Source organism: Hemitrygon akajei, chromosome 27, assembly GCF_048418815.1.
Source record: "Hemitrygon akajei chromosome 27, sHemAka1.3, whole genome shotgun sequence".
In the NCBI taxonomy this organism is placed as follows: domain Eukaryota; kingdom Metazoa; phylum Chordata; class Chondrichthyes; order Myliobatiformes; family Dasyatidae; genus Hemitrygon; species Hemitrygon akajei.
This window is the reverse complement of record NC_133150.1, coordinates 7,236,783-7,264,172: the sequence shown is the minus strand read 5'-3', so window position 1 is coordinate 7,264,172 and position 27,390 is coordinate 7,236,783. Positions and strand designations below refer to the sequence as shown.

General features: G+C 35.9%; 1 protein-coding gene across 9 annotated transcripts in view; it reads right to left on the bottom strand.

Annotated features, from left to right (window-relative positions):
* LOC140717105 (ankyrin repeat and SAM domain-containing protein 1A-like) overlaps positions 1-27,390 on the bottom strand; it is a 460,793-nt gene that overhangs the window by 306,393 nt on the left and 127,010 nt on the right. For all 9 annotated transcript variants that reach the window (XM_073030322.1, XM_073030323.1, XM_073030327.1 and 6 more), the window contains one exon: positions 7,564-7,860. In XM_073030322.1, the coding sequence (XP_072886423.1) occupies positions 7,564-7,860 (297 nt within the window). The remainder of the gene's footprint in view (positions 1-7,563; positions 7,861-27,390) is intronic.

Here is a 27,390-nt window from a genome sequence, read left to right as displayed (position 1 = left end):
TACGGAACTGTTGTTAATGACACAGAACTGGAAGTCATATTTGGGTTAATTTTTTTGGTAGAGCTAGCTGCTTTTTTTGGTAGCCGTCTAGTTCTGGGTTGGGAGGATGGGGTGGGTTCTCCAGTTCTAACACCACTCACTGTTTCCTTTGCTTTCCTCTGTTACTCAGGACATGTTTCTGTTTTGATTCTACGAATCTGTGTTTACATTTTTGCTCCCAGACTGTTATTGTACTGCTTGACTTTTTATATGCCTGCTGCCTTCTACGCACTAACAATTGATAATGGTTAATACACTTAAATTTGTGAGCTGGAATGTAAAGGGATTGAATCACTCTGTTAAAAGAAGGAAGGTCTTCTCACATATTAAACAACTCAAAGCGGACATTGCTTTCCTTCAAGAAACTCATATTCGTTGTTCTGATAACTCCCGGCTTTTGTCAAAGTGGGCGGGTCAGCATTTTCATTCATCCTTTGCTGCCAAAGCTAGGGGGGGGTCTCCTTCCTTATTAACTCAAATATTCCTTTTGAACTCCATAATAAGATATCTGATACAAATGGCCGTTTTGTCATTGTTTCTGGTAAACTATATAATACTAAAGTTGTACTAGCAAACCTGTATGCCCCCAATTTTGATGATGTTAATTTTTTTGAACGTTTTTTCTCCTCACTACCAGACTTAAACTCATACTCTCTTATACTGGGTGGTGATTTCAATTGTTGGTTAGATCCTAGTTTGGATCGATCGTCCTCTGTTACTAGACCACCTACTAAATCTGCCTCAGCTATTCAATCGTTTCTCTGTAATTATGGTATCTCTGATATATGGCGTTTCCTTCATCCTACTGAGAGAGATTATACTTTTTTTTTCACATGTTCACCATACCTTTACTAGAATTGACTACTTCTTACTCGACAATCAACTCATTCCATTTGTCTATTCTTGTGATTATCAGAGTATACTGATCTCTGACCATGCCCCAATTACTCTGTCCTTAAATTTTCCTGGCCTTCCTCAGAGGAATAAACACTGGCGGTTTGATTCGACTTTACTATCGGATGATGATTTTCTAAAATTTATCAAGGATCAGATAACCTTTTATTTTAACACCAATACATCGCCTGAAGTGTCATCCCAGATTGTCTGGGATGCCATGAAAGCATATCTGAGGGGTCAAATAATCTCCTATACAGCAAATCTTAATAGAAAGTCCTGTGCAGATCGATTAGACCTCATTAATCAGATTAAAGAATTGGATCAACTCTATGCGCAAACTAAGAATCTTGAACTATACAAGAAATGTGTAGAACTTCAAACTAAATTTAATCTTCGGTCCACTCAACCTGTCAAACGCCAACTTCTTGAAAGTTAGAGTCGTTTTTATATTCATGGTGACAAATCTGGTAAATTTCTAGCCAATCAGCTGAGGTGTTCCAAAGCCAAACAACATATTACAAAGATCCGGAAGGAGAATGGAGACCTTACATCGGATCACTTAGAAATCAATGAGGCATTTAAAAATTTCTATTCTCAACTCTATTCCTCTGAATCTTTGAATGACAATATCTCTATTGATCATTTTTAAAATAATCTGAATATTCCTTTGCTTTTATCTGATCTTAAAGCCAAACCTAATGCGCCTATATCATCAGAAGAAATATCTTCTGCAATTTCTGCATTGTCCTCAGGGAAATCTCCTGGACCTGATGGGTTCCCCGTAGAATTTTATAAATCATTCTCTTCACTTCTCTCCCCTCAGTTACTTTCAGTATTATCTGACTCGTTTAACTACGGCAAATTGCCACCCTCTTTCAATGAGGCTTCTATTATTCTTTTATTAAAAAAGGGTAAAGACCCAACAGAGTGTTCTTCGTATAGGCCGATTTCATTGCTTAATGTTGATGTTAAAATCTTGGCCAAAGTTTTGGCTTATAGATTAGAAACTGTTATCCCCTCTATTATTTCTGATGATCAAACTGGTTTTATTAAAAACCGTCTTCCTTTTTTTAACATTTGGCGTTTATTTAACATTTTATATTCACCTCCAACTGGGATTCCTGAATGTGTCATTTCCCTTGATGCGGAGAAAGCATTTGATCGTATAGAGTGGAACTACCTTTTTGCAGTTTTAGAGAAATTTGACTTCGGTCAAAGTTTTATCTCTTGGATCAAATTGCTGTATTTGTGTCCTACTGCCTCTGTTTTAACTAATTCTCAGAAATCCCAGTTATTTAACCTCAAACGTGGCACCCGTCAGGGATGCCCTTTAAGTCCCTTTCTCTTTGATTTGGCTATAGAACCTTTGGCGATAGCTTTTCAAAATTGTCCTGAACTGACCAGGATTTGGAGAGGGGGTGTTGAGCATAAAGTTTCTCTTTATGCTGATGACTTATTACTTTTTCTTTCAAATCCGTCTACATCCTTACCTCCAATGTTTTCACTTCTTGACCAGTTTAGCCAGTTCTCTGGATATAAACTTAATTTACATAAGAGCGAACTTTTCCCAATTAATAAAGAAGCAAAAGAATTAACATTTCATGATCTCCCTTTTAAAGTAGTCCACAATCAATTTACTTATCTTGGGATTATAGTCACAAGGAAGTTTAAAGATCTCTTTCGTGAAAATTTTGCCAATCTTTCATATACTATTAAACAGAGTCTGTTACAATGGTCACCTCTATCTATGTCTTTGGTAGGTCGTATTAATGTTGTTAAAATGTATGTTCTCCCTAAACTTTTATATTTATTTCAATCAATCCCAATTTTTATCCTAAATCTTTTTTTGATTCCTTAGACTCTATTATTTTGTCATATCTGTGGAAGAATAAGCGCTCTAGAATTAACAAAGTTTATCTCCAAAAATCTAAAAAAGAGGGTGGCATGGCTTTACCTAACTTTCGTTTATATTATTGGGCAGCCAATATACGTTGTGCTACCTTTTGGTCTTTTTTCCATGGCCAACCGAGTGCCCTAACTGGGTGGAAATGGAGTTGAGCTCCACTAAAGGATTATCTATCTCTGCACTTCTCGGCTCTGTACTCCCTAGTAGTTTGTCCAGATTAATAGTTAATCCTTTTGTCAGACACACTTTGCGTATATGGGCTCAGTTTAGGAAATTTTATGGGTTCCATGGTTTTTCCTTTTCTAGCCCTATCTTACATAATCACCTTTTTTTACCTACTACGTATGACTCAGCCTTCCATGATTGGTATAGGAAGGGCATTAGACATTTTGAAGATCTTTTTATTGATAATCGCTTCGCCTCTTTTCAACAGCTCTCTGCTAAGTTTAATCTGCCTAATGCTCATTTTTTTAGATATCTCCAAATTAGACACTTTATTACTCCTTTAATCCCTAACTTCCCTGAAATGCCTGAGAAAAATGTTATGGACTTATTTCTTTCTATTAATCCACTAGGTAAAGGTTTAATATCATTTATTCGTGATAAATTAGCAGCCCTACGACGTGCCCCTGTGGATAAAATTAAAATGGCATGGGAGCATGATTTAAATACCTCCTTATCCGATGAGACTTGGGACTCAGTTCTCAAATTGGTTAACTCAACCTCTCTTTGTGCTCGCCATTGCCTTTTACAATTTAAGATTGTTCACAGAGCCCATATGTCTAAATCCAAATTATCTCGGTTTTACCCTAACATCAGTCCGCTTTGTGATAAATGCAAAAGGGGCGAGGCCTCTCTCATTCATATGTACTGGTTTTGTCCTAGCTTGGAGAAATTTTGGAAAGATGTCTTCATAACGTTATCGTATATTCTGAATCACCACCAAGAACCTAACCCTTTAATTGCTTTGTTCGGTTTCTGGAGTGAGACAAATTTACGTCTGAGTTCGACTAAGTGTCGAATATTATCTTTTGCCTCTCTCCTGGCTAGATGTTTAATCCTCCTTAGATGGAGAGATGTTGCCCCGCCCACACATGCTCAATGGCTTAACGATATTATGGCCTGCTTAGACCTTGAAAAAATTCATTATTCAGTCCTTAATTCGGATTTAAAGTTCCATAAGGTTTGGGGACCTTTTATTGAGTACTTTCATAACCTTCCTCTTAATTAAGGTTTTTTTTTTCGGTCCCTTGCTTTCAGCTCCTTTTTTTTTGTAGTAGGCATTAATATCTTCTGTTGCTAAGTGTATTTACAGTTTTGGGGGTTTGATTGTCCTGATTTATATTCTCTATATTGTGTTGTGGTTGGTCTGGAGTTTTTTTTTGTTGCGGGGCTTGGGGAGGATACTAATTTTACATGTCTTCAATTTGGGTGCTTTCTCAATTATCTTTCTTTGTATCATATTATTATTGTATGTTTATTTTTGCACTGTATCAATGTTCTTCATTTTGATCGGGGTTTTATCTGTAGCTATGTAGAAAATGTACAAAAAAAACTAATAAAAAAAAATAAGAGGGCCATTTAGGCCAATAGCTTTCCCTATTCTCCTGTGTTCCAGGGAATGAAGTATAAAGTAATTATTGCCTGAATAAAGCTGTACTGTTCTATTTAAACTTTCCCTATGACTCAGGTCATCATGTCTCAGCAACATCCTTGTCAATTTTCTCCACACTCATTCAGGCTGGTTTCTTTGATGTAGGAAGGTGACCAAAATTACACATTATACTCTAAACTCACCCTCACCATCTTATACAACTCAACATAAAATTTCAACTCCTGTAATAAATACCCTGATTTATGAAGGCCAATATGCCAAAAGCTAGGCATTTAATAAGGTATCCCATGCAGTAAGACATTTGATATATACCCCCTGCAGGGTTTATTGAGAAAGTAAGGAGGTATGGGATCCAAGGAGACATTGCTTTGTGGATCCAGAATTGGCTTGTCCACAGAAGGCAAAGGGTGGTTGTAAATGAGTATTATTCTGCATGGAGGTTGGTGACCAGTGGTGTGCCTCATGGATCTGTTCTGGGACCCCTTCTCTTATTGATTTTTATAAACAACCTGAATGAGGAAGTGGAGGGATGGGTTAGTAAATTTGCTGATGACACAAAGGTTGGGTGTGTTGTGGATAGTGTGGAGGGCTGTCAGAGGTTACAGCAGGACATCAAAAGATGCATAACTGGGCTGAGAAGTGGCAGATGGAGTTCAACCCAGGTAAGTCTGAGGTGGTTCATTTTGGTAGGTCAAATATGATGACAGAATATAGTATTAATGCTAAGACTCTTGGCAGTGTGGAGGATCAGAGGGATCTTTGGATCCGAATCTATAGGACACTCAAAGCAGCTGTGCAGGTTGACTGTGTGGATAAGAAGCATACGGTGCATTGGCCTTCATCACCATGGGATTGAGTTTAAGAGCCGAGAGGTAATGCTACACCTTTTTAGGACCCTGGTCAGACCCCACTTGGAGTACTGTGCTCAGTTCTGGTCACCTCACTACAGGAAGGATGTGAAAACCATGGAAAGGATGCAGAGACTTACAAGGAAGTTGCCTGGATGGGGGAAGCATGCTCTATGAGAATAGGTTGAGTGAACTTGGCCTTTTCTCCTTGGAGCGACGGTGGATGAGAGGTGACCTGATAGAGGTGTACAAGTCGATGAGAGGCATTGATCGTGTGGATAGTCAGAGGCTTTTTCCCAGGGCTAAAATGGCTAATATGAGAGGACACAGTTTTAAGCTGCTTGCAAGTAGGTACAGAGGAGATGTCAGGGGCAAGTTTTTGTTTACGCAGAGTGGTGAGTACGTGGAATGGGCTGCCGGCTACGGTGGTGGAGGCAGATACGATATGGTCATTTAAGAGTCTCCTGGATAGGTACATGGAGCTTAGAAAAATAGAGGGCTATGGGTAACCCTAGGTAATTTCTAAAATAAGTACATGTTCGGCACAGCATTGTGGGCAAAGGGCCTATCTTGTGCTGAAGGTTTTCTATGGTTTTTTTAAGGCTCTCTTTGCCACTCTACCTGTGATGCCACTTTCAGGAAATTATGGATCTGTATTCCTCGGTCCCTTTGTTCTATGGCACATCTCAGAGACCGACCATTCATTGTGTCAGTCTTACCCTGGCTTATTTTCCTAAAGTGCAACATCTCACACTTGTCCGCAATAAATTCCATCTGCCATTTTTCAGCCCATCCTCCCAGCAGGTTGAGATCATGCTGCAAGCTTTGATAGCATTCCCCATTATCCACTATACCCCAATCTTGGTGTTCCTCTGAAAATTTATTGATCCAGTTTACTATATTATTATCTAAATCATTAAGCAACAATGGACCCAACACCAGTCCCTGTAGCACACCACTGGTCACAGGCCTATAGCCACTCGCTGGCTTCTACTAAGCCAATGTTGGAACAAACTGGCTTCTTCATCTTGCCAAGTACATCATACACAAAACTTTTTAACCGACTTGGGCATCTGAAGTCAAACCAAATTATTCAGCACCACTAACTCCCAAATTTAGCAGTTTTGAAAGAACTACTAAACTGTAGTGCAACGATTGCAACAATCAGAAATCGGTAAATAGTTAAATATCCCACGAAAATGTTGGCTGGCAGAGGCTAGGAGAGAGACCTTCCTGCTGCATGAGGTTAAGATAGTTTTTAAGGTGGACTACTGAGTTCTAACTGGAGTGTTGGTCTTAAATCAGCATCACACATCAACAAATACCTAATCTACATACTGACACTAACACTAGCTGCTCACAAACTATTAAACGATGGCCAGGTATAGGTCATGAATACTAATTTGTAAGTATTGGCTCTGTGAAGTTTAATTTTGTAGCTATTATATTTTAGTAGAAATTTACTTTGGTCTGCTTCCTCTGCCATACGCAAGATATTTTGTGTTTAATCCACCTTTTCATTTATTAGTTTCTATCACGGCATTTCATTTCAAATTATTTCAATTGCTTGCCACCTCTTTTGTTTTTCTGAATTACTTGTATTCCTTCCAACTTCCTCCTTCAACTGGCATCCAATTTTCAAAATATCAACAGTACTCTGAGCATTTGCCCTTCAAAAATGTGGAAGGTGCATTTCAGTCTTCTGTTCCATCTTTTTCCGTGGCTTTCCTGCTCAGTGACAGAAATCTGCTTCACTACATTAACAAAAGCTTTATCCCATATCATGATTCCTCCCTTGGACTAAGCTATATACATTACCACATCAACTGATATAGAATATGCAAGTATACAATATGCAATATAATATACATGTATATAATATACAAGCAATCAAACAAATAATTGATCAACAAAGAATATCACAGAAGCCAAACAGTGGTGCCATGCAGCGTGAAGTTCACTTTGCGAGAGAATATTGGTTCAATATCCCACATCACTAACTGACCTACAGCTTTCCAAGTGAAAAGGCATGGGAAAATCTAGCTAGCTCAATTGATAAACAAAATAAAATGATCAGAATTATGTCTTTTTACCAGGCCCAGTAATGAGGCGTTATAAATCTGAACAGCTGAGCAATCATCCTCAAGATAATGACCTCTCGGAGTGAGATTTAAGTTGCTACAGGAAAATAAACATCAGCCACACTGATGGGTGCAGTAGAAAAATTGTTGTATGTCTTTGATATACCCAGCTATTACCTGATAGTTAATGTCCATTCCTGCTTCAAGAAGGACTTGCACAACTGCTCTTTGCCCATTTCTTGCTGCCAGGTGAAGTGGTGTGTGCTTCTTGGTGTTACAGCTCAGTAGATTTGGGTGTGCAATTAGCAACATTTTCACTACCTCCAACCTCCCATACAATGCAGCCAGGTCCAGCGGAGTTTCAAACTTGTTGTTTCTCATCGTGGGATCTGTGAGTTCCTCAAGAAGAACTTTTACAACATCTGAGTGACCATACTGTGCTGCACAGTGCAAAGCTGTCTCATTGTCATTATTCTGTCACGAAAGGGATAACAAAATGAACACATATGATTAAAGCATATATATTAATTAGAAGCAAATGAATAGTACTTCCCCATAGCCATGCACTACCAAATCACATTTATCCTGTCACTATAAATGCACTTTATAACATTTAATACAGTATTATTCATAGCCTAATGCATAAAAGTTGCCAGTTATTCCAAAAAAAAAATTAGTAATCAGATGGTAATGGGTAAGATGATTCTGTTGCCAAAATCCAACTCAAGTGTATGCAGATTATATACAACCTGAGAATCTGGCATTCAATTCCTTCAAAACTGATTGTTTTTCATCCAGGAAGTTTTAATAATTAATTGAAGAATCTGTGATATGAAAAAACGAGGATAAACTTTCTCTGGTTATAATTACCCCAGTGAATGCAGGCAAAATATGATATTAAAAAAGCATTTTGACTGACAATCTTTGCTCAAGCTGTAAGAGGAAACCCAAAGGCCAAGCCAGTAAGACACAAGCTCCAACCTTTGAACCACTGAAACTAGAGAAACAGAAGAGGCCAATATTCAAAAAGATTGTTATGTCAAAGTTGACAACTTTGAAACAAAAGGATTCAAAATTATGCCGGAGAACACGTGGCTCATTGGTAAATATAACAAGCAGATTTTTTCCTTGGGGATCACGAGCCCAGTACCAATTTAACATATTTTTAGCATTTGATATAACATTTGTCGATGTTTTAAAATAAAAGAGCTTATTTCATAGAATATTGCTAACAACATTACAGAAAATATTATTAGCACTTCAGTTAAACATTCTCAAATCAAGATAAAATGGCAATGTATCTTAAACTTCATTTATATTGTAAATGAGCACTGCAAGTTATTTACAAACCAGTCATACAGAAAGGAAAATGCAAACACAAATAATCACATTTATATACACATACATAAAATATATATATGTATATATACGTACACACATATTCATATACACATACATATACACACTAATAACATACATATATAAATATAGTTACAGGAAAAATCTTTGCATAATATCAACAATTTACAAAATCAAGCAAAGCAGATTTACAATGCTACAACAACTAGACAGAGTCATAGAAAAGTACAGCACAGAAACAGGCCTCTTGGCCTATCTAGCCCATGCCAAAACCATTTTAAACTGCCTACTCCCATCGACCTGTACCAGGACCCCTACATCCATCTACCTATCCAAGCTTCTGTTAATCACTGAAATCCAGCTCATATGCACTTATGCTGGGAGCTCATTCCAAACGCTCACAACCCTCTGAGTGAAGAAGATTCCTCTCGTTTCCCGTGAACTTTTCACCTTTCACTCTTAACCTATGACTTCTGACTGCAATCACAACAAACCTCAGTGGAAAAAGCCTGTTTGCATTTACCCTATCTATACCCTCAATATTGTCTACCTTCATCAAATCTCCTCTCAGTCTTCAAAAGAAAGAGTTCAATGAAGCCTACAACTTCACTGTTAACTCTTCTATTCAATCTGAAATTTTTGTCCAGCTTCTGAAAGGACTTCCTCTTCAGTAGGTGATCCAACTTCAGTAGGTGATATTTAGATAGATAGATAGATAGATACTTTATTCATCCCCATGGGGAAATTCAACTTTTTTCCAATGTCCCATACACTTGTTGTAGCAAAACTAATTACATACAATACTTAACTCAGTAAAAAAGAATGTGATATGCATCTAAATCACCATCTCAAAAAGCATTAATAATAGCTTTAAAAAGTTCTTAAGTCTTAAGTTTTGGTCTTTTACATACCAAAATTGAAGAAGTAACAATTTCATCATTACACTACAGTTGATTCCAATTAATTAGGACATCAGTTAATCGGGGCAGCTGTTTCTTTGGGACAACTCTTAAAGAACAAGAATTAGTCAAGAAAACAGCCGGGATTCTCCTCCTTGCAGCACATGGAGTAGGTCACATTCCTAGCGGCTCTCTCTCTTTTAATATATTTTATATCCCGCTAACAGATCCCTTTTAGTTTTGATGATTTATTATTTTTACTGAAGGATTTACAACTTAATTACAATGGCCGAAAAAAGTCATTCTGGTATTGAACTGAGAAGCAGCAAGACTTACCCTGAAATGGAGCAAACGGAACAAACCAAGAAAACGGAAGAACCTGTTACACTAGCGGGAATATTTTCTTCAATACAAGACATGAAGTCGGAATTCAGATTGCTTAATATTAAAATTGATAAGCTGGCCGGTTCAAACGGGAAGCTCGGAAAAGCTATTTCTACGATTCAAGACTCTCTGAAAAACTTGGACTCTCAACTTCAAACACTTCAGCAGACTACAACCCGAATCGAGAGTGAGCATGATCTATTCAAGCAAACTATTAAAGATCAAGGAATGAAGATATCTTCAATGGAAAAGAAAATCAATGAAATTACCTCGGAACTATCTAAAACGAAGAAAAGAATGAGGAATCTGCGTATTCTGGGACTGCCTGAAAATACTGAAGCTGGCGATCTGTTAAAATTCTTTTCAGATATGCTGTACTCACTTTTCAATGAAACCCTCGAAACTAGCCCCTTAATTGACAGAGCTCACAGAATTCCACTTTCTCGGCGTTCAGCCGAATTACGTCCTCGAGCAGTTGTACTTTCTTTGCATTATTATATGACTAAAGAAGCTATTATTCGAGAAGCCAGAAAGAAACAGAAATTATTCTTCAACACAAATTCGTATAGTCGAAGATTATCTACCCGAGATCTTTGCCGAAAGGAAGAAATATCGAGACGTTATGAGTGAAATGTATAAATTAGATTTAAATCCCTCCCTTCGCTTTCCAGCAAAGCTGATAATTTTTCCTGAAAAATCTCAATCATTGAGAATCTACTCTCCTCAGGAGGGATGGGAGTATATCAAAAACCTTAAAGTTAAGCCTACTGAATAAAATATTAAAGTTACTCCGATTACTCAATAGGCAATTTTGAAGTATCTGCTGTATGAGTTGTTTATGGAGCTTTTGAGTTAAGTACATATTATACCTTTTCATTCTCTGGTATGGGACGTGGTCGATTTAATTTTTTAAATCTTATTAATAATTAATACATATATAACTGTCTTGTAGGGAACCTTTATAGTATTGTACTTTAGTGGTCCGTGTAGGACCTGTTGTGTATTAATCTTTTTATTTCTTTTATTGACTTCAATACTTCTAGTTTTAGGTCTGTTATATATATATATATTATATATATATATATATATATATACACACACACACACACACACACTGATTTACTTTTCTTTTTCGAGAGAAAGAATATTGTTTATAACATTATTTGCCTGGATTTATTCCTTCTTTTGAGTATATGTTTAAGCTACTTTAGCTGATTCTAAGATGGCAGTTGTTGATTATGTTTTTATTAATGTTAGACATAACATTATAGTAGTTGAATTCTGTTTGTGCCTTTTATTATGGCTATTTTCCGTGGGATTTTTGCTTTTTTTATTATATGGAGCTGCAAGATGGAGAACAGGGTCAAAGGTTATTAGTTAGCATGGGACCAGCCCATTGGTTCCTTCATTTCTATCTATTGGGTGGGGGGAGGGAGGAGGGGTCTATTAGAGTAGGTTCTTTTCTTGATTGGGCAGTTCTTTTGATGGATTTCTCTTTCGTAAATGCGCCACTCCTTCTAGTTGTATCCGCGCCTTTTGGTTTAATCTGTACTTGTGTAACATTTCTTTTATATAATATTAAACTCAATTTTAAACATGGATGTTAATAAAATCAATATAATATCTTGGAATTGGAACGGTGTCAATCATCCCATTAAGTGTAAAAAGATTTTAAAGAAATTAAAAACACTTAATGCTGATATTATTTTTGCGCAAGAAAATCATATACGAAAACAGGATTTTCCGCTTCTGGAAAGGGCCTTTATTTCACTCGCTGTCGGATAGTAAAACAAGAGGCGTTTCTATATTTCTTAGTCCCAAAATCCCTTTTGTACACCTTAACACTACTACTGATTCGATTGGAAGATATTTAATTGTTACTGGTTTATTATGCAAGCAAAAGGTAGCTCTGGTGTGTGTATACGCACCTAATGTAGATAATTCTGATTTTTTTAAGAAACTTTTTTCAGAGTTACCGAATCTCAATGAATATAAGCTGATCATGGGTGGTGACTTTAATTGTTGTTTAAGTCCGGCAATTGACAGGTCATTAACCAATCCATCGCTTCCAAATAAAGTGGCAGCTTGTATTAACTCTTTTTTATTAGAATATGGCCTTGTCGATATTTGGAGATATAAACACCCCAATGATAAAAATTTCTCTTTTTTCTCACACGTCCATCATAAATATTCTCGAATTGACTACTTTTTTTAGATACACGTCTGTTAAAGTCCGTTGTTGAATGTGCGTATGACATCATTGCACTTTCAGATCACGCGCCTTTAAAGTTAACCCTTAAGCTTTCGGATAGATTTTTGAAAATCTCACAGTGGAGATTGAACCCCGTATTGTTACAGGATCCAGCTTTTGTTAATTTTATTAAGGAGCAAATTTCTATATTTTTTTGAATTTAATACAACTGGAATGTCAAATCTGGTTATATGGGACACCTTGAAATCTTTTCTTAGGGGGCAGATAATCTCATATTCAGAAGCCTTGAGAAAGAAAACTAAAGCAGAATTGTCAGTGCTTATTAATAAAATTAAACAGATAGATAAAGCGTATTCAGTTAAACCTACTGAAGACCTATATAAAGGGTCGAACTTCAATCACAGTATGATTTACTTCTGACCTTTCCCATTGAACAGCAAATTGTTAAATCTAAAAGTGTATTTTATATACATGGCGAAAAATCTGCTAAACTTTTAGCCGGTCAGTTAAAGGCTGGGATGGTCAGAAGGCAGATTTTAAAAATTCGCCGACCAGATAGAACAGAAACTTTAGATCCTTATGAAATTAATAAGATATTTATGGACTTTTATTCTAATCTTTATAAATCTGAATTCTCTGATAGTACTATGACTATGAATAAATTTTTGCAAAGGTTAAACATACCCCAAATTTCCATTCAAGATGCCGATATATTAGATGCACCTATTAAACAAGAGGAGATAGCCAAGGCTATATCCTCTATGCAACTAGGTAAAGCTCCGGGACCTGATGGTTATACGGTAGAATTTTACAAGACCTTTCATGAAATGCTTATACCACATCTTCATCAAACGTTTAACAACTCTACATCCTCTGGGAACCTTCCTAAAACTTTTTATGAAGCACTAATTTCATTGATTCCAAAAGAAAGGAAAAGACCCACTGGAATGTGTATCCTATAGACCTATTTCTTTACTGAATGTAGATTTTAAAATTCTGTTTAAGATTCTAGCAAATAGGCTTGAGACTATCTTGCCTAATGTTATCTCAAATGATCAAACAGGATTTATTAAAAATAGGTACTCACATTTTAATATTCAAAGATTATTAAATATCATTTATTCCCCCTCAGCCAAAGAATCGGAACGTATTGTATCTTTGGATGCAGAGAATGCCTTTGATAGGGTGGAGTGGCCTTATCTATTTCAGGTTTTGAAGAGGTTCAATTTTGGTCCAGGATTTATTTCCTGGATTAAATTGATTTATCATGCCCCGTAGCTGCGGTTTTAACTAATAATCAAAAGTCTCCTTACTTTAGATTATATAGAGGTACCCGTCAGGGTTGTCCCCTCAGTCCTTTATTATTTAATTTGGCTTTAGAACCACTTGCTATTGCTCTTAGGGATTCTAATTCTGTGCAGGGTATTAGGAGAGGGGACAAATTACATAAAGTTTCGTTATACGCGGATGATTTATTAGTTTACATCTCAAATCCTAAGAAATCTATTCCTTCTATGTTATCTATATTTATGGAATTTGGTACTTTTTCTGGATATAAACTTAATTTACATAAAAGTGAATTATTTCCTATTAATAATTATTCTGATTATTATGATCAAATACCTTTTAATATTGCCAAAAACCATTTTACTTACCTTGGTATCAAAATTACAAAAAATTTTAAAGACTTATATAGGTATAATTTCTTCCCTTTAGTTGTATATATTCAACAGGCGCTTTCTATGTCACCTATGTCGATGTCATTGATAGGTCGAATAAATGCTATAAAAATGGTTATTCTACTGAAATGTTTATATATATTTCAAGCAGTTCCCTCTTTTGTTCCAAAAACATTTTTTGATAAAATAGATTCTTTGATTTTATCTTATGTTTGGAATAATAAAAGCTCTAGAGTAAATAAACTTTTATTGCAAAAATCAAAAAAAATGGAGGATTGGCTTTACCAAACTTTAGATTTTATTATTGGGCAATTAATATTCGTTATATTACTTTTTGGATTTATGATATAGACGACCAAGATTGCCCTTCATGGCTACAGTTGGAGGAAAATTCAGTAATGGGGTTTTTGTTAGCTTCTTTAATTAGGAGCTCCTCTTCCGTTTTCGCTCTCCAGAATAGGTAGACAAGCTCTTAACCCTATTGTTAAACATACTTTAAAAATTTGGTTTCAATTTCGTAGATTTTTTGAATTAAATGATTTTTTACTTTCTAGTAATATTTATTCTAATTTTTTTTAAACCATCAACTTTGGATAAGGCTTTTTTAACATGGAAAATTAAGGGAATAAAAACTTTTTTAGATTTATTTTTACAAGACTCTTTAATGTCTTTTTCACAGTTAATGGATAAATATCTCTAATACACATTTTTTCAGGTATTTACAGGTTAGGAATTTTTTACCGGATTTTTTTTACTGAATTACTCCTTGGCCTGCTCTTCAAATTTGGCTTATGTTATTTTTCAGTTTAAACCTTTTCAAAAACAATTAATAGGTATCATTTATAAACAGTTAATGAATGCTCGCATGTCGCCTAATGATAGGGTTCAATGTACCTAGGAAGTAGAACTTCAACATTCACTTTCAGATAATCAATGGAGTAAAATTTATTATTTAGTCAATAATTCATCTATCTGCGCACACCATATCTTAATTCAGTTTAAGATAGTACATAGTCCAAAGATAAATTGGCGCATATTTTTCCGAATATAAGCCCTATTTGTGACAGATGTAACACAGAAATGGCTACTCTAACTCATATGTTTTGGTCATGTGTAAGTTTAAATAATTTTTGGAGGGATGTGTTTGGAATATTATCTAAAGTTATAGATATGGATATTCAACCTAATCCACTTACAGCAATTTTTGGGATTATTCCAGAGGAAGCAAGCAAAGTGTCTGCTTCCGCCCAACATGTAATAGCTTTTTCAACTTTACTGGCTAGGAGAGCTATTTTGCTACATTGGAAAGAATCTAACCCACCTACTGTTTTCTATTGGCTCTCCTCCATTATGTCATGTCTAAGCTTGGAGAAAATTAGAAGCTGGACATTTGATACATCCTTTAATTTTGAACAAGTCTGGCGACCCTTTATTCAATATTTTCACATGATTTCATTTATTTTTCTTTATTTATTTTTCTTTATTCTCTTTGGGGAAAATCCTTATCCATGAAGGTTCGGAGATGACTGGAAGGATGTGTCTTTTTCTCTCTCTCTCTCTTTTTTCTAATGTTATCCTCAATTGGACTGCCCAATCTTTCTTTTTCTTTCCTTTTTTTCTCTTTCTTTTTTTTTGTTTTTTTGTTTTAGATTAGTTAGTGGGGGGTTTTTTCTTATCAATAAAATTTCCAATTTTTTAAATGATTGTTATGAGGAGTTGTAATTTTTTTTTACCATTGTATATATAACAGCATAATATTTTTCTTATTTGATTTTGATATTATATACTTTTTGTTTTTACTATTGCTGTTTATATGTCTTTTATACTATCTACTTGTTAAACTCCTCTTCCGATTTGTATATTCTTTATTTGGAAATCAATAAAAAAGACTGAAAAATGAAAAAATGAAAACAGCCAGGATTACGTTCATTTATTTGGGACACTATGCTGCCTAATCGGAGCTGGAGACTATTGCCCAGCAGTTTCTAACTAGTATCAGTTCCATGCACTACAGCGTGCTCACAGCAATCAGTTTTTAAATAGCATCAGTTATGCATGTTTATGTTTAAAAAGCAATGATTTTTTTCACTGATAGTTGGTGAGGTACGAGCAGTGAGACAATTTAGAACTGTTTTGCTCACTGTGGTTTCAAGTATTAAGGCTTAGAGATACCAGAAATGGCCAGGAGTGAAAATTTCACTGCTCCAACAAATTGGGAATTATGAAGAATTTGAAGTTATTAACAATCATTTTGAATGTTACAATGAATATTCAGTCGTCTAAAGCATTGTATGAAGGCATTTCATTATCTGCACTAGGTGTCTGCACTGATTTTGTTCATTTTTACAGTCAAAGGAACACTACAGATAACTGCAGATGAATTCCTCTGTTGATAACCATTAGGAAATAATACAATTTTGTAGTACTGTAGAGGTGTTGTTAGTTTTTTAATATGTTCTTTATTTCATTTAAATACATATTTTATTACTCAATTAAATGGTAGATTGTTTTTTTAAACAATTTCTAAGAAACTGGCTAATTGGGGCAGCCGTCTAATTGGGTCAAATGTTGTAGTTCTGATGTGTTCCAGTTAACCAGAATCCACTATATTTCCAAACTCAATAAAATTGTAGCGCTAATAATAACAGAGAGAATTCTTTGGCATTTTAATACAGGCTACTGCAGTGACTGGTAAGTGCATTTGTGAATTTCAGCAATGAAAACCTATCCTGTAAATAAGGAAAATATAGTTATTGTTTTTTTCTAAAATACAAAGGACGGTTAAGGCTCATTTCATCCCAGTTTTCTCCCAAACTTCCCATGTGCAAGTGACATTACCACAAAGATATCCTCTTGGGATGTAAAACAGCAGTATCCCCAGATATAAAATATAGTAGTGCCAAAGCTCCAATTTATGAAGATTCAGTTCTCAATTTTCAAATAAAAGTTTAAATCTGCCTTTCACAAATTTCCTTGTTTTAATGTATTACATCTTACTGTGGCATTACCAACAAGATTACTCTTTACTGTCTGCCCACAATTGGTTTCTAGGTCATTTCAGAGGACAACTTCTAAGACAGCCGTGAGTCTGGAGTCACAGATAAAGATGACTTTTCCTTTCCTGACTGACACAAGGAAACAAGGTTTTATGACAATGCAAGAACTTCGTGGTTATCATTATAAAAATAAGAATGGTAGGATTTAACTCTCATTGCCTGATTGTTAGTCAAGGCCACAGGGTCATTTATCCAGTAACTTGACCACTATGCCACCATTACAGTCACTTGGAAAAACTTCCCTTTAAGCACTTCAATGTAAATAATGCTGAAAGGACCCAATAACAAAATTAAAGGTTAAACTTTGGAGGCTTACATTACTATACAATATCTTAAGTTAGTCATACATAAAACTTAATGCACTTCATGAAGCTTAATATAACCATATAACAATTACAGCATGGAAACAGGCCATCTCGGCCCTTCTAGTCCGTGCCAACGCTTACATTCACTTAGTCCCACTGGCCCGCACTCAGCCCATAACCCTCCATTCCTTTCCTGTCCATATACCTATCCAATTTTACTTTAAATGACAATACCGAACCTGCCTCTACCACTTCTACTGGAAGCTCATTCCACCCAGCTACCACTCTCTGAGTAAAGAAATTCCCCCTCGTGTTACCCTTAAACCTTTGCCCCCTAACTCTCAAATATTTTTAAACAGACATCTGCTTGAATCTTTTCTTAATTTAGTTTGAACACAGCATTCTGATTAAATGTATCAATACCCTTGGTTAATATTACTATACTGCCATTGTAAATAGATTCCAATGACATTACAGAGTCCTATTCATTGCAGCCAATGAACCAAGAACTTTCATCTGACACTACTCAACCCAAAAATCCACCCCATATTCAAATATAGCCACTTGGTTCTTAAAGTCCATAACAGAGTCAAGTAGCAACAATGCTATTCCCATGTTCTCTCCTCAAAAGCATGCAAATTGTTCACTTTCATATCAGAATCAGGTCTAGTATCACTGGCGTAAGTTATGAAAATAAAAATATGAATTAGAGTAAATATACATTCAAAAAGTTTAATTATAATTATCCTGTTCCCTTCAGAAGCCCTCTTCCTTGTCAACACATGCAAAACCCCAGTCAGTTATTTTTGGCTTTTTTGCCAATCTTCATTATAGTTTCCTTAGTTCTCAATTCTTCCACTAACAGAAATATTTTCTATTTACTTGGTTGATACCCTTGATTATTGTAAATGTCTATCAGATTTCAGCATAATCTTCTCTTTTATGAAGAACATCAACCAGTATATCTATGTAACTAAAGTCTTGCCTCTGAAATCATTTTAAGAAATCCTTTCTGCATTCTCATTGAAATATTTACACTTTCCTGAGACAGGGGTAGCAGTTGCAATACTCCAAACCAGTGTCAATGACTTCTGTACCTTTGTGATCTGAGATCCCATATGCTTCTAAACCGCTTTCTCAACCTGAGCTTTATTTTCAATGAGCAATGTACATATATCCCCAGGTCTCTGTTTCATAACTGTGCTCTCTCACTTATTTTGTTTCTTCCTAAATGTAACAGCTCATTTTCCCAACATTAAAATAAATTATCCATCTGTCCATTTCTATCATTTTTTCCACAACCCCTTTTATTGAATAAGGGTGCTGCATCAGCAGCTTTCTGCTCCTTGGACACAGAGTTAGCACTGTCATGGAAATGAAAGTGCTAAAATAACAAGGAGATATAAATATTAAGAAACAGGGGGAAAATGCTTTATACAGAACCAGACCAGTATACACAAGGTCATAAGTAGAGTTATAATTCATGCACTGTATTGCACCTACACAGCATTTTTTAAAAATTGGTGAGTTGCATGTGCAAGTAACAAAGAACTATGGTGTCAGGGCATCAGAGACCAAACTAAATATCTACCAAATCCATAACATTTCAAAGACTAAGGCCAAGGTTTCTATTATTTCCCTTGGCAGTCCAGGAAACATTTCACCTGGTTCAGAAAAGTTTTACCACTGTCAGTGCAGCAAGTACTGCCTCAATATTGAGTCCATCCAATTCTGAAATACATCATATATTGAGACCTCAGCAGATTATTTTTTAAGTGAAAACTGATCAAAAACTACTCAGGGTGCACATCCATATCCTGTCTAATTTAGGGCAGGGTGGCTTCACAACTCTTTTTCAACACACTTTCTGATCTCATGCCAAAATAATTTTTTTTTAAATAATTTTGATGCCAGTCTTCCTTTTTAATTAACACTGAATGTTCTGTAACCATTCAGGTTCTCCCTTGTGTCCACAGGTTGGCATGTATTATATGTAGTGTCATAGTCACAGAAACTTATAGCACAAAAACAGGCCCTTCAGCCCACCTAGGCTGTGCCAAACCATTTAAACAGCCTTCTCCCAACAACCTGCACCAGGACCACAGGGCCACAATAGCTCTGTCAAATCTCCTCTAATTTTCTACATTCCCAGGAATAAAGTGCTTACCTATTCAATCTCTTCTTATAACTCAGGTCCTCCAGACACAGCAATATTCGTTCAACCTTCTTTACATCCTTCTTGCAGATAGGTGATCAAAACTGCATACAATATGCAAAATGTACTCCTCTGTTCTATTTCAATCATATTTTTAGACATTTTGGAAGCACTGATTTAAATTTCCCGGACCTTCTTCCTAAAAGTATAACATTTGATTGTTGCCAAGACATCTCCATTGCAAAGGTCTCCCATTGTTCAATCAGCATTGCCTGCCAAACTGTGATTCTAATTTATTCAGAAAATTTTTTTAGAACTATTTCAACCTTTGGTTTTCCCCTTTTGCTTAATATTTATCTCACCCAAAACCCAGATGCTTCCCAAAATCATACCATGTTCATCTTGGGGAGCAGATTGGTCTGCTTCATATCTTAAGGGTCAAAAAGGGTTGTTAAAAAATTTTAAAACCTCGTCCCTTGTATTTGTAGTGATTGACAACATGTGCATTTGACTTGATGCCTTTAAGTAGAAAATATTGCAGCACACTTAAAATAAATGTAAAGGCTGATGGGTAGCATTGAGAAAGTTAGTAACTGAAAGCAGGCTTGTATAATTAGGCTCTGGGTGAAGATGAGAATCCCAGTAGGAAAGAGGACCACGGTAGACTAAGTTCTAATAAACTTTTAAAATACTTTGTTTAAATAAAGAGATAGAGAATAAGATATTAAATCACTTGAATGTCATATTTTGTATTTAAATATAGTTTCGTCTGCATGGAATGTTATGCCTGACAAATCTCTTGGAGGTTCTTTGAAGGGGTAACTGAAGAGGTAAATAAGACTATGACAGTGGATGTTGTCTATTTGACCTGCATCATGCAGGACCTTCAAACAGAACTTTAGCAAGGTCTCTGTCAAGGTCCCGCATGGTAGGCTGGTCTGGAAGGTTTGGTCCCATGGAATCCAAAGAGAGAGAATTCAAACTTGGCTCAGAGATAGAAAATAAGGGATGATAGTTGAAGGTGTCTTCTCAGAATGGAGGCCAGTGCCAAGAAATGTGTTGCAGGGGTTGGTTGGTGTTGGGATGTCACCCCCTAATAATACAGCATGGGTAAAGGCCCTTCAGGACAACCATTCTATGTCACCCACAGGCCCCACACAGCTACCCCAATTTCCAGTATTTGGCTAATATCCCTCTGAGCTAATATCCTGCATGTAACTATCCAAATGCTTCTTAAATGATAAAATTGTTGCTGCCTTGATCACACCTTCAGCAGCTGTTCCATATACTCATCACCTTTCGCAAGCTCCGCACTCCATAAAGCCACAAATGTAAGCACTCTTAGCTAGAGCTCAAGCAATTCTGTTGTTGCTATGGTCCTCAGTATGGCTTAATCCTTAATGAGTTGTACGTTTTAGAAGAAGGCCACCGTGGAGCTCATGATATCGAACAATTAACCACTGGACAGAAACTTTAAATATTTGATGAAGGTATCTTGCTGTTACTTGTGAGTTAAATTATTCCTTTGGGGACTGCAATCAGAACCAAAAACTCAACACTGTGGGAATCCAACTTTACAGAGAGAAGCAAAGTCAAGAATGCAATAGTTATAGGGGATCTATTATTACAGGACTGTGGTTGAAGTGATTATAGGATTGCCTTCCTGCTAAGGTTAAGATATAATTTAGTGATTGCAGAAAATTCTGGAGGGGATGGGTGCACAGCCAAATATCAGTGGACCATAACAGCATCAATAACATATGCAGACAAAGATGAGGCCCTGTAGGCATATTTTAAGAAATTGCAAAGGGGATTAAAAATCAGGATCTTCATTGTCTTCTCCAGATTTCACCTTATATCATTAATGAATGTAAAAAGAATAGCAGAGATGTACACTGTTGAAGAGGTGTTGCAAGAGAGGTGGTTTTTGATTCCTGAGAGACTGGGACTAGTTCTGGAAGAGGTGGGACCTGAACAAGGCATACTGAGTGTACCATAAATCAAGGACATTTTCTATCAGTTGTGGGCAAGTTACTGGAGGGAATTCTGAGGGACAGGATCTGCTAGCACTTGCATCAACTGTCTGATTATGAAGAGTCAGCACAGATTTTGCATGGCAGCCAAACTCTATACTTAAATACAATTCCTATGAAATTCAAGTAATTTATCATAAACTTATTCACAAGTTCTTAATTTAAATGAAATAGATAATTTTGTAGGTTCACTGAAACTCAGACAATTGATGACCTCTTTCTCAATGGGATGCAATTTCCAACTTTTCCATATCTGTTCCACCATGAGTCTCATCTTCACTTCAGTGCTAAATTATACGAGCCTGCTTCCCAATGACATCCATCAGCCTTTTCATTTATGTGTGCTACAATATTTCCTACTTAAAAGCATGAAATAAGATGCAAAATGTTGAATATCCCTATGTACATAAGTATAGAGGACAAGTAATATTATAAGTAATATACTTTTACATAGTTAAGTGTACAGGTATTTATACTTTTAAATACAGAGCAATACTGAGACAGTATTGCAGTGCTAAAGGTTTTGTCCTTCATTTTAGATACTGAATAGACCAATCTGCTCTCCATGATGAATATACAATTCCATAGTTTGATTCTGGGGAACGCTTGGCAAATTTTGCCCCCTGTGCAAGTTAATGTATTTGTCACTGAAAAACAGATAATGCTTTTATGCATTTCTGGTTCTGAGAACTTTTTGTCATCCATTAACTAATAGAGTTTGTGCACTGCAAGAGTGAATAGGCTTCTTAAGTATTTAATTAGCTACAAAAAATTCTGACATGTATTGAAAGATGTTGTATAGCATAAACCTCTTTATAACCAGAAGTATTTTTAGTCATTTACTCACATGACCTTTGCTTAGTCTTCCAAAAAAAGGAAACAATATTCAAAGCAAAGTGATAAGTGAACCCATTTAGTTTCCTGTTATCTGTGCTTAACACATAACTCAATTTTAGTCTGTAGAAGAGATCAGAATGAACATATGTCCCAACATCCTTTGAATAAAACTAACTTCACTGTAGTCCTAAATGATATTCAAGGAGCAAATATGAAATGTAATACTTCAGATTTAAGGGGAAATTTTGTTCATTAAAGCTTGCATTCCTATTGTATACTGTAGATGCATGACATATCTAACCATATGCAGAAACAGCATATTAATCAGACTCATGAAGAATGGTTGATTGAGCAAGGTACCAGATAGTAATGTGCAACCAAAGAGCTGTAGTCAGACATCAATGTTGAGGTGAAGAAAGTAGGAAAAATGGGGAAGGCAAATGACATTTCACACAATCTGCTCTTGCACAACAGAGGAGACTTTACTTCCCTATAAGAGTCAAGTTCAATAGCACACTAAAGATTCAAAGATCATCAAGATATGTATACAGTATACAACCCTGAAATTCATCTTCCCCACAGACAGACGCAGAATAAAGAAAACATTGGAACCTGTTTAAAGAAAAACATCAAACAACCCCCCCCCCCCCCCCACATGCATAAACAGCAACGAAAAAAAAAGCTGCTTAACAAGCTATGACCCCATGGTATTACAGGAAAGTTTCTAGCATGGATAAAGCAGTGGTTGATTGTCAGGAGGCAAAGAGCAGGAATAAAGGGAGCTTTGTCAAAGGACGTCTGAAAATCCAAGTACACATCACCTGATTCTCCTTTGTCTACCCTGCTTGTTATTTCTTCAAAGAACTCCAACAGAATCGTCAAGCAAGATTTTCCCTTGAGGAAACCATGCTGACTACATTGTTCAAAAAAATGTTGTTGGAAAGGCTATAAAGAACATCTCAATATTATATGTGTTTTTGTTTTTTTTAAGAAGGTATTTGCGCAATTTGTCTTCTTTTACAAATTGGATAAGTAGCTGTCTTGTGTGTTTTTCAATGAATTTCACTGTGTTTCTTTGCATTATGAGTGTCAGTAAGAAAATGAATCTCAAGGTTGCATATAATATAGATAGTACGATAATAAATTTGAACTTAGACTTTTCACTACAGTGCAGGATGGTGTTATGAGATTTCTTTCTACAACCAAAAGTCTCAATATGACTTTTTGAACCTCAGCTTCAACTCAAAGACATCCTGCAGCGAGATCAGTTCTTCTTCCACCCTTCCTGTTATTTCCTCATTACAAGTGTTCAGAAGTGGATTTATTATCCAATATGGAATTTGGATTGAGAGAAGATCCTGAACTCTCTCTGACATGTCTTTACGCAGCTCACCCAGGTAGGCACAGTATACTTGAAGATCATCATCTGGTATTTTCTTTCTTTCTCTTCCAACTCAGATGCTTGGGAATTGGAAAAGGTCGTAATGGTAAATGCTGTACTTTTACTTTTAGTACTTTTAGTAGGACTAACTTCAACAGAAATGTGGAGAGAAATAATTTAACTTCAATAAGATTCACATTATTTCCTTGCAATTGAAGACTGATTTCATTATAAGCTTTAAGTACTTCTGACAAGTAATGTCATGCCTAATATTCAAGTTGAATACTGAATGAAGTGTTCGAGTCATCAAAAGAATTTTATCACAGTTTCAAAAAGTGCATAAAAGCATCTCAAGCAGTTTCCTTTTGAGAGCCATTTGAGTGTATGGAACAGCAAGCTTTCAAACCGTTCATCATTCTCAACATAAAACTCTCGAAATAGTCGAGAATTGAGACCATGAGACGATTTCATTTACCACTGTGATAACAGTATTTAATGATTTGTGCAGCTGATCACTTAGGCTTTTGCAACAAGATGTTGTCTATCAATTACACACAACATATATGGTAGGTACAGCTTTTTTCAAGAAAAAAAATTATCCCCACAGTGGTGTCCTGTCTTTGATGGTGCCTCATTTGTTGCACAAGCAAGAGTGTTGATGAGCAGAATGCCTTCTCTTTGAAAAGTTGCTAAATGACCCAAAATATTGGCTCCTCCTTCATAGCTGTGTCTAGTTCCCTTGCAATTAACAACTCTTAAACCATACCTTCATCTTTTATGAAGCAAACATAACCAGGGAGCAAAGATTCACTGCCTGCCAAAGTCAACTCATCCAAATGCAGAGCAAATTCTGTTGTCCTAAGTTTGTTGGCTAATGTGTCTTACACATTCTCAGACATTTCATCTATTCATCTTTGAACAGAGTGGTCATTGAGCAGAATCACTTTAATCACTTGGTCTGATGACTTAGGTAAAACAAACTGCTGGCAAAATCAGTTCTTCGATTGCATGGGGCTTTCTAGTTTCAGCAATGAGCAATGAAATATTTTATGAAGCATGCAAGGCATGACTGTTTTCTTGTGAAGTGCTGGCAAACATGTTTTGAAAAGTTTTCCATTTCTCAAAGCTTTCACAAAGCGACCAAAAATAAGCCAAGTTCTTGTTTGCTTTATCAGAGTGTATTCTGTTCAAATTTTCATTTCCTCATTTGAAAAAAAAACTTTTTCTTGGTGCTGGTATAAATCCATATTTTATATACTCCTCGCTATATTGTCTACACTTTTCTTCTGCCATTTTTATTATGGATTAGCGACCAGGTAATTACCTATTGTTTATCCATCCTCAAGTACTACGATCAATAACAGGTAAGTTATGACATCATCATAGCTCAGGCAAAACCTGACTCTGCCTGAAGCTATGTAAAGTAGGGAAGTGATATTTTGGTTTGGCTGTGGGCTAGAGAAATGCAGTCAAGACCATTTGAAAGAGCAGATTTTGAACTTTACCCCATTGGACTCCATACCCTAATTCACAGGAATTGCACTACTGCCTGATTAAGAGTCTGGGAATCGTACCAGCTTACACTGTACTACTATAGTGAATGGCGACAATGCCCAGGCCAGGCCCAGAAATAATACGATTTTCTTCTGTACAGATTTCTCATGATATGCCAAATATAGAAGTGTCACATTGCTTGAAGCATGTTATAGTTGTTGAAAAGTGAAGTTTAAGAACGGTGGGGTTAATACATGATCATTGTAATCAATTATGAGAAACTAATGATCAAAAGCTTATAATAAGTAATTAACTTCTTTAGTTAAGTCTGTAATCCCTCAGCTGCCCCCTTGCTATCAAGCACCCTCCGCACCATGCCCATTATATTTATCACCCACCGCCCCCAAGAGAGCAATATCTCCCACTTTGGGAACCACTGCTGTCGATCTTATAGCCACCTGCTTTGTTGTAAATTTCTAATGTTTTTGTTGCCCACTCTACTAAAATTGGAAAAGTTCACAGAATAGAGAGCTACTGTTACTGCAAATTATTCTAAAATTATTGATTTTTTGCATGGGCAAGTTAATGTTTAATAGCATAATAAGCCACAATTAGTAGCCAACTCTGATTCTTAAATCAAGAATGAATCCATCAAGTAAACAACTGTTTTCAAGATAAAAGGATTTTGAAAAGTTTATAAGTCCAACATGTACCCAAATGTTCTGATATTCATTTCACACTTTGTACAATATTACATAGGTTAATTAAAATACTTTTCCTCCTCAGTGTGCACTCTAAAAATTCTTTACTGCTCAACTGACCATGGATGACAATATGGACTCCTTCAAAGTGAATCTCAATTCCATAACACATCAGAAAAGAGGTCCTTGCTACTACTGGAATTAGTGCCCTGTGGGGAACTTCTAGGGATATGTCATTGCTTTATGTTTTCTAGTGCAGTTAGACCATTACCTTCCCACGGCAAAACAAATCCCATTAAGCTAGTTTCCCAAAAAATGCAGTTGATCTTTGAAAGAAAGGTGACCTGTTGATTCAACCTAATTTACTTGAGACAACAGGTATAGTTTTATACTGCTTTATAGTTCTTATAATCTAAATTTTAGTCATGCAAAACACATCACTGACATGTTTTGAAACCAAGTGAATCTACCATGGTATTGCACAAAATACATTCTCAACTTTAAATTATTAAATACTGCATCATAACTACTGATAATTATTACTCGTCCACATGCCCATATCAAAAATTTTATTGTCCACATCTATCTGAGTTTGCATCTGTTCATGATGTGAATTCTAAATCAATAAACTACAAGGACTTCCACCAGACACCTGGAACCCATATGAAAAATCCAGGCCTTAAAATATTTTGGATAGTAAATCCATATTTAAATGAAAAATGAATGATTTGTTCCAACTCAAAAATCTGCACGATGGTTCCTGATTTAAGTTGACAGTTTTAAATTTTGAAATGGCACTAATAGTTTTAGTTATTCTGTTCAGCCAATGATGTCCTGTTCAGCCAATGATGTCCTGCTCAACCCATATCTAAGATTCAAATTAAACAATCACTGAATCCATTTCTAAAGAGGGGAATTAAAATAAAACATCCACACCCTCACCATGACTATCTATTTCCATCATTGCTACATGCCCATTTTGTCTATTAACTTACCTTCACTATCAAAAGGCTGATGGTCCAAACTTGGTTATCTGAGTGTCATCACTCCAGTTATACAAAAGCTGTTCTATTTTCACAAGACAATGCACCAATATCTCATATTTTCCTAACCAACACTAAATCCATGAAATTTCACTGGTCTTTCAAAGTGTATAAGTTTGACTTTTTGACCTTCTAGTAAGAATAAATTAGAATTTATTTTGTCAAGAAAAAAGCAAGTGTTCCTTTCATTCAAAACTTGTAATGATTTCATGAAATGAATCTGTTCAGTGCAACCATGTCCACTTACTATAAAATGAAATTTTAAAAGTCAATGCTGTTATATTCAGTATTTTCTCCGGGGCTTCCAAAGACTTAGGAGCAGTATGTTGGGGAGAAAAACAAAATCTGATTCAAATCTGATTGTCCATTGGGCATATGCTTTAAGGCAGAGATAGATAGGTTCTTAATTAGCTAGGGCTCCAAAGGCAGGGGTGTAGGGATGACTTGAAGAATTGATCAGCCCATG